Source organism: Paramormyrops kingsleyae, chromosome 19 (genome assembly GCF_048594095.1).
Source record: "Paramormyrops kingsleyae isolate MSU_618 chromosome 19, PKINGS_0.4, whole genome shotgun sequence".
Taxonomy (NCBI): domain Eukaryota; kingdom Metazoa; phylum Chordata; class Actinopteri; order Osteoglossiformes; family Mormyridae; genus Paramormyrops; species Paramormyrops kingsleyae.
In genome coordinates this window covers 31,015,534-31,034,207 of record NC_132815.1, presented here as the reverse complement: position 1 = coordinate 31,034,207, position 18,674 = coordinate 31,015,534, and the positions used below count along the sequence as shown (strand labels likewise).

At 43.9% G+C, this 18,674-nt stretch overlaps 1 protein-coding gene across 4 annotated transcripts; it reads right to left on the bottom strand.

The window, feature by feature from the left end:
* Positions 1-2,767: 2,767 nt before the first annotated feature.
* Positions 2,768-18,674, bottom strand: LOC111838664 (SEL1L adaptor subunit of ERAD E3 ubiquitin ligase). Of its 4 annotated transcripts, none has more exons than XM_023801892.2 (21): positions 17,879-18,674; positions 17,447-17,481; positions 17,010-17,148; positions 14,982-15,149; positions 12,971-13,076; positions 12,700-12,862; positions 12,482-12,535; positions 12,348-12,407; positions 12,182-12,263; positions 10,187-10,341; positions 10,050-10,106; positions 9,897-9,965; positions 9,544-9,621; positions 9,388-9,450; positions 9,211-9,298; positions 8,937-9,085; positions 8,666-8,831; positions 8,426-8,503; positions 7,921-8,093; positions 7,691-7,840; positions 2,768-4,461 (listed from the first exon to the last, which is right to left on the bottom strand). In XM_023801892.2, the coding sequence occupies exons 1-21, from the start codon at positions 17,955-17,957 to the stop codon at positions 4,297-4,299; spliced, it is 2,277 nt and encodes a 758-aa protein (XP_023657660.1). In that variant the 5' UTR covers positions 17,958-18,674; the 3' UTR covers positions 2,768-4,296. The 4 variants fall into 4 exon arrangements, with proteins under 4 accessions (XP_023657660.1, XP_023657661.1, XP_023657662.1 ...); XM_023801893.2 differs by having other exon boundaries at positions 8,426-8,500; positions 17,879-18,672; XM_023801894.2 differs by having other exon boundaries at positions 7,691-7,819; positions 17,879-18,667.

The window sequence follows — 18,674 nt, the reverse complement described above, 5'->3', positions numbered from 1 at the left end:
ACATTTGCAATATGTGGTTTCAAGAGATGTGTTAAGTAAATTAACAATTCTTTTGAAAACCGATAATGCTCTTTCAAATAATCATTAGGAAATGAAAAGACATCAATACGCGGTCTTATAACTCTCTCCCGGCAAAAAAAACCTTGTATAATTTGTGCCTCCATGTCCACAGGATCGTCATCAAAAGGGCACGCCATGCTCAGTAACCTTCTGAAACAAACTGACCCTGGAACATAACCTGCTCAGTTGCAGGTTATCTTCAGAGAGTAAGCTGCTATGGTTACGTACATACCCAGAAAGTTAACCTCCGTTTTTGGAACCGAAAGTTGAGGATATCCACTAACTTACCCTTAAACTTACCCGGGTATGTCACATAACCTGCTTTCTGGAATACCCCCCTGTTCTCAGGTAAATACCAGGGCCAGGTGTGGCTCATCAGAAGCCAAGTAGGATAGAAAACCTACTGCAAAGTAGCTCTCCAGGACCGGAGTTGGAGACCCCTGCTCTAAAGATATGTTATTTTTGTTATCGTTGTGGAGGCAGTGGGCATGTTGCTAAGATAGGCCAAGAACCAGACCCTGGTTATTCAGAAATTAATCAGGACAAAGAACAGAGGACCCTCTGAAGAAGCAAAAAGAGGTAACGCTTGCTTTGTTAAAAGAAGTGCTGTGCAGACACAGCACAAGAGGAATATTCCTGAAGTGTTGATTGTACCTTCTTCTACTGTGGCACTTAGGGTGAATGGTCACTCATTTAAGGCGTTATTAGATAGTGGTTCTCAGGTGACCATTATCTTTGATCAGTGGTACTGGGACATCTGCCTGATGTTCCCATCCATCCTGTAGCTCGTACGGCAGTCTGGGGATTGAGTGAGTCCACTTACCCTTATACAGTCTATGTAATTGTGGACATGGAATTTCCTGATAGCTTCAGAAACCTGTCATACTATTTCAGTTTTAGCACTGGTTTGTCCTAGTCCAGAGTCCAGATGAAACACCTGTGGTACTTCGCACTAATGCTAGCATGTTTAAGCACTTAGCTCTATTGTGCAAGGAGATAGCAGGTGTGGACATTTTACAATCTTTTGGTACTGATGTTTACTTTTGTGTTTTGTAAATATTAATTGTATTGTAATCACTGGGTTTGGGATATAGGAAGTCATTAAGCTTGCTTACATTGATTTATTATATCTTTTTTGTTCTAATTAAAATATTTGGGTGTGTTCATTCTTTCGGGTGTCAATGGTGTTTGTAGTGTTTTTTTTTTGGTAGTGAGGAGGGTGATATAGATGCCAAGGAGGTGTGGGGCACGCCCAGGGCCCTTTTTCTATTTGTAGTGTATGAGGAAAGGGTGCTACAGGTGCATAAGCATTGATAAAGTCAGGGGAAGACGACCCTCTTGTTCACCAGGGTTTACTCCAACATACAGGCACTGAACTGGGGACTACAAGTAGACCCACACCTGCCCAGCACCTCCAAAGTGGAATTGAGTCCACCCCCTTTCCATAGCCCAAGCTCTTCAAAAACAACACTATTTAGGCATTTTAAAATCTAGTCTATAAAACTTCCCCCGGACGGGGGTGGGGGGGTCCAGCTTAGGTGTATGTTCTAATTGCTGGACTTCTGGTTAGAGATGGATAGTTGGTCCAGAAAATAAAAATCCAGACCAAGAACCAACCAGCTGAGTACTCTGTTACGGATTCTTTTTATACTCAACTAGTTGGTTGAAACAAAATCTTGATCTGGATTTTTACTTTCTAGACCTGAACTATCCACCTCTGCTTCTGGTCATTGAATAGTACAGTATTATTAGGTTCTGGCTTGGTTGGAAGATGTTGTGTAGCTCTTTCTCCAATACTGCTTACACTTGTACCTGGGCATTCATTGAAAGCTCAACCTAGCTAGCTTGATATGTTTGTACTGTGCCGTTTGCCTCGCTTGTACATTGCTTTGGACAAAAGCATCTGCTAAATGAATGTTAATGGGGGTGTGGAGCATATCCCAAAAAGGGATTATCAGATAGGTTATCAGTTTGTTCATTTGTTTTTTTCCAGTCTTCATTTTCATAACAAACAAATGTGTCCACCTGAGGCTACATATAGTAAGTACCCAGCTACACACACCTTGATTGGCTCTAACAGGAAATGTGTACTTGTTGGGAAACCAAAACGAAACCAACCCTAAGAACTTTGTAACCAACAACACTAAGGCATGGCGCTTTGATCACATAGACAATCAAAGTAGTAACAAAGAGGATGAATATGCATTAAGGAGCACCCTGCCACCTCAAGATTGTTTTCAACACGGAGCCATGAATGCACATACATGACTCATGCAAACATTAAAAAGCCCATGAGTTGATGGTGCTCAGCTTGGGAAAGACACGCCACTCCAGTCAGTTTTGACCTCACCAGCAGAATCTCCCAGAGGCAGAGTGGTGGGGGTGTGAAGTTGGGGTCCTGTTTCACACCACTTCCTAAAATGTAGGGAATGGTAGGTAGAAATGACAAAGTGGAAATTTAATAAATAAAATGGGAAGGGGGAGAAAGCCAACCTGTTTATCAGACACTTACTGTAATTTCACACAGGTGCCATAGAACAAAACATTTAAAAACCATTACAAAAGAACCTTTTTAACATTCTTTCTGATAAACAGCTTTCCTTGCCCATGAGGTACATTGGAGGGCACCAGCAGAACGAGTTACTAAAAATGTACTATTTATTTAAATTACCAAAATATCGTATAAAAAAGAGCTAACTGCAGTGTGCCCAGGTGAAAACAGTTTAATTTTACAGATCTCAGGATTAGTTAAGGTAAATTGCATTACATATATTTTTAATCAATGTACTTGAACCCACTTAATTCATAGCATTATATAAACAGCATTTATTCCTTTACAAATTTATACACTGTTAAAATATTGCTATTTCAACAGACATTTACAACTTTTGTCCCCCATTCCTCTCTGAAGCACAGCACAAGAGGATCTCAAAGTCCACAGTGGAGCTCAAGTTATCCTTTTAAATGGGCAGGGGGGGATTATGTGCATATCCGTATGTGGGATTGTGATTGGTCACCAAGAAGCTCAGGTATGTTCCAGGAGGATGTGGTAACCGTCCAAGTATCTATAGATTAATTCAAGCATGAAGGAACATACACCAGTAGACAGTAGTGGAAAATGGGATTGTCATCTTGGCTGTACCGTTTTTAAGGTGACATGACAAGGATAAGAAAAGAAAAAAAAAACTGACATTTCACAGGAAGCGATTAACACTGAATCAGCATTCAACATGGTCAATGCTTTACTTAAAATGATCAGGACTAATCCCAAAAATAATCTTAAAATCCTTTAAAGCAGCCAGTACTTAAAATGCAACACACTTAGAGGGAAAAAAAACCTGATAAGCTCAATCAGAAGTTTATTTTCAAACCCCAAAGCTGAATCTAGGGTTGAAAACCAACAGTGAGGAGACATTTCACAGGTTGCTTAATGCTGCATGACAGAACTGCTGCAGTGCCACCAGTACAGGCCTCTGATAGTCTGGAAACATGACAGATGGGTTGGTTCTCTGCTGCCCCCTGGCAGCTGTGCAGATACAATGCCAAAGACACCTCAACAGGAAAACGCAAGGAAATACACAGAAATAAAAACCCAAAATATAATGCCTGGGTTAGGCTCACTACGATCATTCTTCAATTTAAGCTCCTGCATGTCTGAAGTGCACCAGTCCTTACACTCCAGCAGATGGCACCAATACCAAGTTACAGTTTCTGCTGTAAGGTTGGTTCCATGCACAGTCAGTCAGTCCAAAGTGAAAAGGCAAGAACCTGCCAAATCATGAGCCAAGCTCTTCACTGAGATTGAGTGCTGCCACTTTTGACTGGGCAGGTGCACAGCGAGTCAGCGTCAGTACGGAAAGGGAATCCGAAGAGGAGACTGCCGTCAAACCCCCAGAGCAGAGTAAACATTGCAGGTCAGTCATCCAGAGGTTGTACAAGTGCACAGGGGTGGATCAGGGAAAAGGGTGACTGGCTTTTCTCTGAATAAAGCCTGCTTTACCAGTCATTCTGGGCCAGTTCTGAGAGGACAGCAGGAAAAACCCCACCAAGGGCCTGCAGGTTCGAGTCCATCTGCGTACACACACACACACACACACACACACACACACACACACACACACACACACACACACACACAATTCCACCAGACATGCATGCATGCCGTAACTAGTGTCTGCACGGCTGCACAGTCAGCACTCCTGGCCCTCACTGCAGATTGGGTGCCTCGGCAGGGGCTCACTGAGGGGGGACAGCAGCGGCGGGTCGCAGGATGGCCTGATGCTGCCTCTGACGGTAGGCTATGACAGTGCCCAGCAGCAGGGCAATGACGGTCATGAGGTAGAGGTCCCACTCAGGTCCCAGCAGCTGGTCCAGGTCCACCTGGGACATGACCTCTTTGACCTGCAAGGGGCCCAGAGGCATCATAAACACACAAACTGATGGCTTTGTTCTCAAACCACTAGCATTTCACAGTGAACACCTTACCCTGATAAACACACAGCTGTCACCCCTAACCGTTACTCACATTAACCTCTGCTTTAGAGATCTGACCAAAGAAACAAACAACTCCACTATACCACCACCAGCAGCAGCAGCATAAGAACATAAGAACATAAGAACATAAGAACTATACAAACGAGAGGAGGCCATTCGGCCCATCGAGCTCGCTTGGGGAGAACTTAACTAATAGCTCAGAGTTGTTAAAATCTTATCTAGCTCTGATTTAAAGGAACCCAAGGATTCAGCTTGCACTACGTTATCAGGAAGACTATTCCATACTCTGACTACACGCTGTGTAAAGAAGTGCTTCCTTAAATCCAGTTTGAAATGTTCTCCCGCTAATTTCCACCTATGGCCACGAGTTCTTGTATTTGAACTAATGCTGAAGTAACTATTCGGTTGAACAGCATCCAAACCTGTTAGAATCTTATAGACCTGGATCATGTCCCCCCTCAGTCTCCTTTGCTTGAGGCTGAACAGATTTAGCTCAAATAACCTTTCCTCGTATGACATTCCTCTAAGACCAGGAATCATTCTTGTGGCCCTACGCTGCACCTTTTCTAAGGCCGCTATGTCCTTTTTAAGATATGGTGACCAAACCTGTACACAATATTCTAGGTGAGGTCTCACCAAGGAATTGTATAATCTTAGCATTACCTCCCTTGACTTAAACTCCACACACCTGGAGATGTACCCCAACATCCTATTGGCCTTTTTTATTGCTTCCCCACACTGGCGAGAATGAGACATGGAAGCATCAACATACACACCAAGGTCTTTCTCATAATCAGCTACCTTTATTTCAGTAGGTCCCATAAAATACCTGTACTTCATATTTCTGCTCCCTACATGGAGTACCTTACATTTGTCTATGTTAAATTTCATCTGCCAGGTGTCAGCCCAGTCACTAATTAAATTAAGATCCCGCTGTAGCTGCTGAGCCGCTAGTTCAGTATCTGCTACACCACCCACCTTGGTGTCATCTGCAAATTTCACCAGTTTACTGTATATATTGGTGTCTATATCATTTATGTAAATTAGGAACAAAAGTGGTCCTAAAATTGAACCCTGCGGTACCCCACTATGAACGCAGGCCCACTGTGACATCGAGCCTCTTATAACTACTCGCTGCTTCCTATCCGTTAACCAGTTATCAATCCAAGTCGCTACAGTTCCTAAAATACCTGTCGCTTTGAGTTTAAGTGAGAGCCTCTTGTGGGGAACAACATCAAAAGCCTTTTGGAAATCTAAATAGATGACATCATAGGCCTTCTTATCATCAACTTCCTGAGTAGCTTCCTCAAAAAACTCCAACAGATTTGTTAAACAGGATCTACCTCTCCTAAATCCATGCTGGCTATCCCTCAAAATGTTATTTGAGTCCAGGTAATCTACCATTTTCTCTTTGATTATAGCCTCCATAACTTTACCAGTTATACAAGTTAGACTGATTGGCCTATAGTTTGACAAATTACTTCTATCCCCTTTTTTGAAAATGGGCGTTATGTTGGCATGCTTCCAATCAGAAGGTACCACACCTTCAGATAAGGATTTTTGAAACAGTAATGTTAAGGGTCGGCAAATAATATCCCTCATCTCTTTTAACACTATAGGTAAGATGCCATCAGGGCCCTGTGATTTATTTATTTTGAGCTTAGCTAGGCTTTGCAAAACATCAGCTTCAGTTATATATATATTAGTTATAGACGATGTTGAATTAGTAATAAGAACTGGTAAGTTACTAGTGTCCTCGACAGTGAATACCCGTGCAAAACTATCATTGAACTCATTTACTATGTCAATGTCGTTTTCAATTATAAGACCCTTACTATCCTGCAGATTAGTAATTTCAGCTTTTAGAGCTCTTTTAGAGTTAAAATACTGGAAGAAACTTTTAACGTCATCCTTAGCCTCCAATGCGATCTTCCTTTCGACATTCCTTTTAGCTCGTCTAATGTCATTTTTTAATTCAGCCTGTAGATTTAGATACTCTTGCTTTATTATGTCATCATCAGTTATTTTCCATCTCTGGAACAAAGCCCTTTTCCTCCTTACTTTATACTTTATGTCCCTATTAAACCACCTAGGTTGCAATTTCCTAGATTTATTCTTGCTAGAAACAGGTATGAAGTCCTCTTGTACTTGCAATAATGTGCTTTTAAAAAATTCCCATGCCTCTTCAACAGTTTTGTTATTTAACTCCATCCAGTTCACGGTTTCTAGTTTTAATCTCATACAATTGAAGTTAGCCTTCCTAACATTATATATTTTTGATTTGGACTTTGCTCTTCGGGCACTAAACTTAACCTCAAATTTAACCATGTTATGATCGCTACTGTCAAGTGGTTCTAAAACATCTAATTTACCAATCCTGTCCTGGTTATTAGACAAAACAAGATCAAGAATGGCATCTCCCCTGGTAGGGGTGTTAACAAACTGAGTAAAAAAACAATCCTGTACTAATTCCACCATCTCAAGTTCATTTTCAGAAGAGCCAGCAACAATGTCCCACTGTATCCCCGGTAGATTAAAATCACCCATAACTACCACATCATTTTTATTGCTCATAATCCTAATATCACTGTATACAACACACCACCATCAGCTAGACTTGCACAATGTGCGACGTTAATATATACATTCCATGATATGCACATGCAATTGCCTCATTGCAAATCTTGCCGAAAAAGATTTACCAAAGGGAGATCAGTAAGATAACATTCTACTCTGTCATAGGAAAGAAAACTGAGCAATTTTGCCATTTCAGTGGTTGGTCCTTTTCAAGATTAGTGTAGGATTTGTTGTTGCTTTTGTACGATTTCTGAATATGCTCTCTATGCCAATCATATAAAGTGAGTGTCTTACTCAAGGATATTTAGCTAAAGTGGGTAAATTTTCGGGAAAACTTTATAAAAGGTTATACTTAATTCCTTTATAAATATCATAATATTCCTTAAAATTGTTATAAATGATGAAAAGGGTAATTCCTCAAATTGATTACAAATCCAGTTGTAAAGCAGCATATTCTCAAAGATTATGGCCCTTGTTCTCTGCACTGATCTTTCCTCACGTGTGCCTCCAGGGAGAGAACAGCAGGGAGAGAACAGCAGGGTGAGCAGGTGGCCCTTACACTAAGGTCCTGCAGGTACTGCAGGGAGTAGAGGAGGCCCAGCTTGCAGAGGGCCAGGAAGACCGGCACCTGGGCATCTGGGCTGGCCTCCGCCGCCATGTCGTAGAAACGCTTGGCCAGGTGGATGTCCTGGGAGAGCAGAGGCAGAGACTGCATCAGGACCATGGCATCATGGATGGCCTCAGGCCCACTGCTCAGCAGCGCCCCTGCTTTGTACATATAAGAATCACCTGCTTGATGCCCAGGCCCTTCTCATGCATGTAGCCCAAATTAAACATGGCCTGGGCGCTGTGCTGCTGCTCAGAAGCCAGCCTGTAGTGGATCACAGCCGTCTCATAGTCCACGTCCGTGCCATGCCCGTAGAAGTGGTAATCCCCTAGCTTTATCCTGGCCACGGTGTATCCTGACCAAAAGAAACACTTACAGCTGAAACCACAGTAAAGCATAAAAAATTTCAGTAGTTAACCAGGGTAAGCAGTAAGCCTGACAGACAGATGTAGGTTTCTCTGCACCTAACCAGTACCCTGCTAGGAGAGCAGATTATAGTAATCATCAACAGTAGTTGGTGTCAAATTCCAGTCCAGACAAAATATCAGCAACTCAAAGAGTGAGGGGGACCGAAGGAGGAGCCGAGGAGCGAGGGGGGGCTGAAGGAGCCAAGACCTGAAGATTCAGAAGTACAGCCTGCTGCAATGACAGGAAAACTGATTTCTTGAGATGGCAGATGGGTCTCACCCTGAGCCGCTGCCCTGTTCCAGTGAAGCAGTGCCCTGGGGTACGTCTCATTCTCACTGAAGATCTTGGCCTCTTCTACTTCATGTTCAGGAATGGAGACAAGGGGTAGAGTTAGAGAACCCGTGATTTTACAGTTCCCAAGACCCCAACCAGAATAAGCAACTGGGAGAAGGATATAAATTGATTTAACAGACAGAAATACAGGGAACACTCTCTGGGGGTTGCCCTAGAGCCACTCACTCTGGTCCAGGATGAAAGCAACATTGCTCTGGGCCACCTCGTAGCCCTGCTCAGCCAGCAGCAGGTACTGCACCACGGCAGAGTCTGAGTCACCCTCCTTGAAGCTGCTGTAGGCCGTCATGAGGCGTTCTGACCACCGGCCGCGCTCACACACGTTCTTGAAGAGCTGCAAGACACACAGAAATGGGGACAGACTCAGAGCTGAGGAGAGACTCTGCCTGCTGTCTTGGGCAGAATGAATACAGCAAACCACTCACCCCAAGTCACTCACCTCCACAGCCGTGTGACAGGAGCGCATGACCCCAGTGCCTGTGGCATGCATCTGAGCCAAACTGTAGAAGGCCAAGATGTGGCCTGCCTGAGAGGCCAGGTTGAAGTACTTCAGGGCCTGCTTGTAGTCTCGCTTGACACCAATGCCATCTGGGAGAGGAGACAAACAAATAGTGCAAACCTGCACACACCTGCAGATCGCTCCTATGATAGATAGACAGACAGACTGTGGCTGAGACGTGGCTCCACCAGGGAGTGCTGTGCAGATCACTCACTGTAGTACATGGTGCCTAGCTGCAGCTGCCCATCTACCAGGCCTTGTTCCGCTGCCTTCTGGAAGTACTTCAGCGCCAGCTCGTAGTTCTGACAAGCACACAAATCACAGTCACTGTTCTGTACCTGAACATATAGCCAACAGGCATGTTTGAGGCTGGCAGGGGGTGGACACTCACCACAGGGACGCCTCGGCCATACAAGTAGGCCATACCTAGGCCGCTTTGGCCCACAGGGTTGCCCTAAGTCAGGGAGAGAGAGTCGTGTGTGTGTGTGTGTGGGGTGGGGGGCAGATGCAGGGAGGAAGGCAATGGGAAGGGGGGCAGCACACATACCAGGTCGGCTGCTTTCTTGAAGTACCGTAGGGCAGTCTCATTGTTCTGGGGCACAAACTCACTGCCTTCAGAGTACATCTATAAAACGACATCAGACACAGGTTATATAGGCATCAGACCAGGGGTGGGCAATAAAATCCAGAAAGGGCCGCCGTATATGCGGGTTTTCGCTGCAACTCCCTAATTAGATTACCAAGTAGAGGACTGATTGGCTGAAGACTCCTCACACCTGGTTTTGAACAGCTGAAGTAAAGGTTATCCCAAAAACCTACATACACACTGGCCCTTTGTGGATAAGATTTCTCACCCTTGCATCAGAGGCTTCCTGCAGGGGGCTACGCCACTCCACATACCTTCCCCAGGAATGCCATGGCATGCGTGTTCCCAGCGTTGGCTGCCTGATTGAAGTAGTTGTAGGCCCTCTGAAAAAGACGGACAGGCAAGTCAGCTAGTCGTGACTCATTACAACAGTGCCAGTGCAATCTGATTGGCAGTAGCGGCTCTACCTCATGGTTCTGCTCCACGCCCCGGCCCCCATGCAGATGCAGCTGGCCCAGGCCAACCTGCGTGGACAGGACAATGCATCAGCATGATGGACCCACCCACTGAGCCCTGACTGCAGGAAATCACCAAGTCCTCCCACCTGGGCCTGGACATCCCCCTTCTCAGCTAGAAACTGGTAGTATTGGATAAGGTCTTCCTCTAGCATGCCACTGGTGGAACCGGGGTTTTCCACCTCATCCAGCAGGCGGACCCTTTGCACTGCACTGCCCCCCATCAGAGAGACGTCACTAGCAACTGAGAAGAGAGAAGAGGCAGCCAATACCATTAAGAACATAAGAACTATACAAACGAGAGGAGGCCGTTCGGCCCATCGAGCTCGCTTGCGGAGAACTTAACTAATAGCTCAGAGTTGTTAAAATCTTATCTAGCTCTGATTTAAAGGAACCCAAGGATTCAGCTTGCACTACGTTATCAGGAAGACTATTCCATACTCTGACTACACGCTGTGTAAAGAAATGCTTCCTTAAATCCAGTTTGAAATGTTCTCCCGCTAATTTCCACCTATGGTCACGAGTTCTTGTATTTGAACTAATGCTGAAGTAACTATTCGGTTGAACAGCATCCAAACCTGTTAGAATCTTATAGACCTGGATCATGTCCCCCCTCAGTCTCCTTTGCTTGAGGCTGAACAGATTTAGCTCAACTAACCTTTCCTCGTATGACATTACTCTAAGACCAGGAATCATTCTTGTGGCCCTACGCTGCACCTTTGCTAAGGCCGCAATGTCCTTTTTAAGATATGGTGACCAAACCAGCACACAATATTCTAGGTGAGGTCTCACCAAGGAATTGTATAATCTTAGCATTACCTCCCTTGACTTAAACTCCACACACCTAGAGATATACCCCAACATCCCATTGGCCTTTTTTATTGCTTCCCCGCACTGGCGAGAATGAGACATGGAAGCATCAACATACACACCAAGGTCTTTCTCATAATCAGCTACCTTTATTTCAGTAGGTCCCATAAAATACCTGTACTTTATATTTCTGCTCCCTACATGGAGTACCTTACATTTATCTATGATAAATTTCATCTGCCAGGTATCGGCCCAGTCACTAATTAAATCAAGATCCCGCTGTAGCTGCTGAGCCGCTAGTTCAGTATCTGCTACACCACCCACCTTGGTGTCATCTGCAAATTTCACCAGTTTACTGTATATATTGGTGTCTATATCATTTATGTAAATTAGGAACAATAGTGGTCCTAAAATTGAACCCTGCGGTACCACACTATGAACGCAGGCCCACTGTGACATTGTGCCTCTTATAACTACTCGCTGCTTCCTATCTGTTAAACAGTTATCAATCTAGGTTGCTACAGTTCCTAAAGTACCTGTTGCTTTGAGTTTAAGTAAGAGCCTCTTGTGGGGGACAACATCAAAAGCCTTTTGGAAATCTAAGTAGATGACATCATAGGCCTTCTTATCATCAACTTCCTGAGTAGCTTCCTCAAAAGACTCCAACAGATTTGTAAAACAGGATGTACCATGCTGGCTATCCTTCAAAATGTTATTTGAGTCCAGGTAATCTACCATTTCCTCTTTGATTATAGCCTCCATAACTTTACCAGTTATATAAGTTAGACTGATTGGCCTATAGTTTGACAAATTACTTCTATCCCCTCTTTTGAAAATGGGCGTTATGTTGGCATGCTTCCAATCAGAAGGTACCACACCTTCAGATAAGGATTTTTGAAACAGTAAAGTTAAGGATCGGCAAATAATATCCCTCATCTCTTTTAACACTATAGGTAAGATGCCATCAGGGCCCTGTGATTTATTTATTTTGAGCTTAGCTAGGCTTTGCAAAACATCAGCTTCAGATATATATATAGTTAGTTATAGAGGCAGCTCCCCCACTGGATATAGCCTCTGATAGATTAACACACTGCAATGCACTTACTGTTGGTTTATGCATCTAATGACAGGATAAATAGGTGCAGAAAATTGAATTCCCAGCATTCCCAAACAAATTTGCAGGAGTGGTGATAAAGCGGTGCAAACCACTCAGCCCCCTGGATGGCTGGCATGCCCCCTCCTAGGCTGGGCCACGAAGAGATGAAGCAGCTTACCGTGATTGGCCACCAGCCGGTAATGTGTCAGGGCCGACTCGCAGCTCTGGGGGACGCCCACACCACCCCAGTACCTGTAGCCCTGCAGGCAAACCAGGGGAATCAGAGGGAGCATGGATGGTGGCCAGTTTGAAGAAGGTCTGCTTCCCTGCCTGCCTCAGCTTACCAGGATCATGTGAGCCACCAGGTTTCCACCTAAAGCCCCGAAAGTGTAGTAAACCAGCGCCTGTGGAGAGGACAGCAGCCCGTCAGCCTACCATCACACTGCAGAAGGGGCAAGACACTGAGGAGCATGCTCACCTTAGCCTGACTGGAGTTCACTCCTAAACCGGCAGCATACAGAAAGCCCAGGGCCTAACAGAGAAAGAGCATCCGGTCAGCTGACTGTCTGAAGGCATGTCCTGCTGGATCTGATTTCCACGTTTTATACAAGGTAGCACAATGTAACATAGTGTTAACAGCGTAAAGTAACAGAAGGACTGTAAAAACAGGACCTGTAGCTAAGGACCTTTCCGTACCATCTGTGCCTTGGGTGAGCCCTCCAGCACCAGCTTCTCAAACAGCTCCTTTGCCTGGCTCACGTTCTGGCTCATGTAATCTCCAAACAGCATGGCGTAGGCCACCTTCTCCGCAGCCTTGGTGTGGCCCATGTCTACCGCCTTCTTCAGCTTCTCATAAGCCCTGGGGGGGGGCATATAGGCACTGAGGACAGACCTAAAGCCTGGTTAGGCTCACTGTATAAGCCAGCTGCAGATGGGGCGGTGAGGCCAGCGAACAAGGCAGACTCACTCCTTCTTCTGACTTTTCTTGGTGGTGCCATTGAGTGTGCGGACAGCTCTCTGGTAGATCTCGTCAGCCTCCTCGGCCTGCCTTCTCTGCGCAGTCTGCTCCTCCGCTGGGGATGACAGAAAAGGTTAATGCACCTTGTGATTGGCTCAGAGAAGGCCCTGGTCCCCAACATGCACAGTGCTACGAGAGGACTGCAGAGTGTCTGCAGAAATCCTGATGTGAAATTTCAAGCCAAATTTAAGACCAAACTGTAAGCGGAAATATGCCTTACAACAATCAATACACAATACTACAGTGACTATACCCACAGTTCATTCAAGTTTGTATTAAATATGGTCTAACAACTGATGTGCAAAAAAAAAAAAATTTAATTAAATCAAACCAGAGGAACAACAGACTTGGACAAAGACATTCAATGTCTCATTCTCCAACATTACGAGCATATAAAGTGGCAGATTTAACTGATTCTTGAATATTTTAATTTACACTTTCCCGTGGGTTGCTGCTTCAAAGACAATGTCTTAGACAAGTTAACCAGCTAATGTGTGTTCTGATTAGCATGGACTGTAGCAGCCCCTTTAGCACCAATTTTTGAGCTTTCACTAAAAGAAAAAAAAATGCTTGATACAGGACACGCAAGAGTTATCAAAACTAAAGGGTATACTACGAAGAGAGATTAACATGCACCCTTCAAAACCCATTAAACATTCCTTTATCACTCACACAGTGTGGGTATGTGACCAGGAAGATAAACATGCTCATTTAAAATTACACCAGTCAAAGTGTAAATGGTAGAATAAATGGACTAATAAATATTGAAGTGTTGAGATGGACATATAAAGTATGGTTTAAACAATGAACGATGGGGAACAATGCACCCCACTTGATTTTCAGGTTATGTATTTCTGTACATCTTTTAATAATTGCACTATACCCATTCACCAGCAGTGTCTGTAAGCGAGTGACAGCTATTGAATGTGATGTACATGTGTGAACAGGGGCGCTGCTAAGGATTTTGGGCCCCATGAAAAGAATCTTGACAGGGCCCCCAACACAGCTGAGACTTTTTTCTCTGGGCCCCCTCTCAGTCATGGGCCCCGAGAATCGTCATCGTTTACCCCCCCTTTACAGCGCCCCTGTGTGTGAACATTGTCCATTGAACTTGCAGATACAAGTTTACAAGGGAAAGAAAAAAAAAAAAGAAACTTGCAGATAATCTGGAAAACCAAGGGGTATGCAAGAGTTGCTATCAACTCAATATGCTGAATCACTATCTCGTTACAGCAGAGATCACCTGATAGTTATGCATCTCTGCCTGTGAACATCATATGTCTTATTAAAAACTGACTTGGTACAATACACCTTAAGAGAGAGTCACATTTAAAATTTAAATGAAATATTCTTCAACATCAGACTATACAGTAGTCCCCCCTTATTCATGGGGGGTATGTTCCAAGAACCCCAGCAGATGCCGCAGATAGGATTGAACTGTATATATAAAACTATGTTTATTCTTATACATGCCAATTAAACTTTATCATAGCTTTACATTAAATGCACTTTCATAAAACCTTTATAATGTATTCACAGAACATTCAGAGTACCTTCATAATGCATTCATAAGCAGCACAATATACCATAACATCCTAACATACCATAACGTTTTAATTACATTTAAAAACAATCATATAATTATAATGTTTATCATCGTCATGACATGGAGGTTCTTATTTTCTATGAGGTGTCAAAGTAGGGGGAACAGCACCCCCTTCCTGCCATACAGCATCTCACACCCCCACACAGGTCTGTGCTTATGGAACATGCACACGGCTGTGGATAATCAGCAGCTCATGGTGCTGATTAATGCATGACAATGGACTTCCATGACACAATGGCGGTGAGGAAGGGCAGTTCTGTTACCACTCAGATGGTTGGACATCCAAGTTACGTCAGCACAGGATTCCTCCTATCATCCCAGTCAGGGCGGGGAAGAGTGCTCCTGCCTACTCACTCTCACAGAAGCCCCATCTCTTGTCTCTGTCGTAGTCATAGGTGGTGGCGCACCAGAGCCGGCCATCTCCCCTGCCCTCAGTGGTGCAGTCCAAGTACTCCTTCCCCAGGAAAAGGAAGGGGAATAAGCAAGGCTCCCCAGCAGCGGTGCCTCCAATCACCACGGGCACTGGTGAGGAGACAGTGGCACGCAAGTGAGTGCATATGCCAGGAATAAGCACAAATTCATCACAGCCACAATGCATCGGTGGTCACGAGCCACACACAAATAGGGCTGGGTGATATCCCTATAAAATATCACATTGTGTTCATGAACATTCACATTGCCATCAATTTGAATTTTGTATCATGATATAGCCTATGCACTTGTTTTCTTGCACAAATTCTATCAAGGTATGACCCTGTTGTTGGTGTAATTTATTAGAGATGCACCGATCCGGCGGTGACCCAGGCTTGTTTGACGGATCAGGTATCGGATACACCTGTCTGATCCACATCTGATACTTACTTATTTAGATTCTGAGTCTCTAAAAAGATAGATTTAACACGAAATGTGAGCTATCTGTACAATCAGTAGCACGACAGCTCTTTCCAATTTTAGATATGTATTTTGCAGCCTTCAAGCTGAAAACTAATTCTGCCAATCAGTTTATTTGCTACTCAGTGGATATGAGCGCAGAGACTTCCGCCTGCCGTGACATCATGCGCATACCCCTCACAATACGAGGAGAGTAAGAACAGTAACAATCAGATTACTGTATAAAGGTATTGATCTGTATTTACTAGTTTTAAAAATATGTATTTATACTTTACATATTAATATATATTTTTATGATTCTTTATTATATGTATAAACTATCACTGCATACCCAACTAACCATTTCTAGTCAAAAAGTACACACATCGCCAATACAAAATATACAGTGGAGCACAGATGAAATTTAAGTAGTTATTAACCAAACTTTAGAAAGAAAACAAGTGAAGACAACTGGTTTGTATATATTTTACTGCGATCAGAAAAATCAGCACTAGCCTTATATACATTGTACTCTGTAGTTTTGCTTTTTTCTTCTTTCAGCATAAAGTACAATAACTATATTTCCACACAGCCGACATGACAGCTCCAATGCACATGCATTACTGAACAACTAACCATCACCTGACCCTTTACTATATGTTGTGCTAAGGCTACAAGAACTTTTCCAATTTTTCAGACTAGACCACGCTCTTGGAAAATCAGACTGGTTTCTTAATAATACTCACATATTATTCACATAATATTGTTTTGGTATACTTTGGTTTAAGTATATACAGAATTTTTACTGATTACTAACTTTTGGGTATCAAAATGTCTCATTAATATTTTAGACACACTACTAACCTGCTTATCTGATTGTGGATGTAAACAAATGTCTGTATAGTACCGAAAAGCTGGCGTCCAGCCAAATGTTTCGCCTGTCATCTGAAGCCCTGGTGATTATTGTACATGCACGATATAATATTGATGTGATATCGCCCAGCCCTATAGTGGGTATCACATTGGTGCCACATCTCTAGTTTGGACAGAGGGAGGAAACTTACACAAACAAGAACATGCCAGATCCACGTATATATATGCATGTGAGTGCACGCACACACAGCATTAAAAATTTCCAGTCATGGAGTATGGGACTACCCAATGGGCCCCATTGTTGTACAACACATTTTGATATCCTTTTCCCTACCCAATCCTTTCCACCATAAAAAACTAGGCCCAACACACTCAGCTCTCTGCTTCATTGCTACAAAATGCTTTTAAAAAATACAGGCACTAATATACCAAAAAAATGAACAAATGTGGCAAAGAGATGAGGGAGGACCTCACTAGCACCAAATGACATTAAGAGCTGGCGTCTGATAAAGATCTGAGCAAACCACCAAAGCCTTAGAAAACAGCCAGGAGCGTGTCAACAATGATGGCAGCAAGTGAGTTGGGTAGGTCTGCCTTCCAAACCAAAAGGCCAGTCTGCTCCATTTCTAGGTGGCTCACCCTCTTTTGGCTTCTCCTGTCTGGGGGCTGGCTGAGAGGGAAGGTCCTCTTCCTCGACAGGGGACTCCCTGTCAGTCCCTTCCCCAAATTCTGTCTCCTGCCCCACTTGGTGATTATCCTCAAGCTCTCTGTCAGAAGGCTGTGGAACCAGCGTTAGAGGATTAAAGACAAAGAGCCTGAAGCAATCAGCGACAACAGAAGTACATGCATGCAATGCAGCTACACAGCTGCCTGTATCCAATCTAGGTTAGGAAATCCAGGCGTCCAATAATCCAGCAGTCACTTTAGAACAGGTTAATGGCAGCCTCTAGTTGCCTGTAAGTGCTATGTTCAGAGGGAGTCGAAGGTAATTCACAGCAGTAAAGGGTGACATTTAAACGTCGTTACACGCAATCGAGACAGAAGGAACTAGCGGATATATAAAATGTATTTATTACCTTTTCTTCGGACCTGTCACTCGACTCTATCGCCTCTGCAATGGACATAAGAACTGATTAAGCTTAAAAACACCACATTATTTAAAAGTCAAGGCTTTTGACAATAATATAAATGAAACATATCAATGATCATGCATCCAATTCGTGATCAACTTAAAAGACAACACGAGGGATCATAAATGTGAGCCCATTTCATTTAAGTACATACTAAGTATTTGAATGCATTGCAAAATTTAAACCTCTCTAAAGTCAAGCTAAGCAGATCAAGTCAGTATAAAATAAAACAACAACTGGCCACAGTAATGAAAGGCAACTTAATTGATCATTCAACATACGGGCCACACCTGCTTTCCACAAACCCAGCCAATGTTGCTCCTGACTGATCAGACACGGCACATTAAAGCATGGGAAGCTGCGTGCAGAAACACTTACCAGCCGCCGTCCTGACAGCACCGAGCACATATAATAAGAGGAGTAGGCGCTTATTCATGGTGGCGTTCAAAAGCGGCATGTTAGCAGGCTAGGTGGCTAGCTGACCGTAGCTAGCTTAGCCGCCGGGCTAGCTATTCATGGAGAGTCCCTGACGACTTCGACCCTGTGACTCCGGAGTGTCGGACTACGAATGGGGTTATCAATCTTTGGCGTGTTTAAGCTTTAAAGCCTGTTTTGAATTTGTTAAACCTGATGTCGGAAAAGAGCTAATTAACGACAGCGGCCACACCGCTAACGAACAGCCAATACAACGTTTCAGCATCGGCTTTAAACTCGGAAACACCCCTAGAGCAAAACGCCTTTGTCATGTCCGATCTCTTTCAGTAACGACAGTAATTTGTCGTTACTTTTCAAATAGTTCTTCAGGATTTCCCTTACTTAGCAATAGATTAATGCTGCATTTAATAAGATTACGGGTATCCTTACAAGAAGGCAACCGACTCCACTTCCGACTCGTTCTCAATTGTCCAATCACAACTCGATGTGGCACAGTAGCAGCCAATGAAAGGCATTGTCCAATAGAGTTAGAACACACACTGCGAGACTGAACTACGGCTGCGGGAGGTGGACAAACGAAGTCGCTAGGGTGCAATAACATACGGCTGTGTCAGTGCCCTATGCGTGCCAGCTGCACGATCGGTCTTTCACTCGGAAAGACGCCATGTTGCTGCTCGATAGGTCCCAGACTCCAGCCTCCCAGGTCGTAAGAGAAGGGTCTGGCTGCAGCTGCTGTGGA

What these genes read in the sequence shown, in the direction of transcription:
- LOC111838664 (XM_023801892.2), bottom strand. Translation starts at nt 17,957, where the DNA reads ATGCCGCTTTTGAACGCCACCATGAATAAGCGCCTACTCCTCTTATTA. An exon ending in TGAACTCCAGTCAGGCTAAG is followed by an intron (nt 12,408 to 12,481) that starts GTGAGCATGCTC and finishes TCCTCTCCACAG; the next exon opens with GCGCTGGTTTACTACACTTT. An exon ending in CCGGCTGGTGGCCAATCACG is followed by an intron (nt 10,342 to 12,181) that starts GTAAGCTGCTTC and finishes CTCTCTTCTCAG; the next exon opens with TTGCTAGTGACGTCTCTCTG.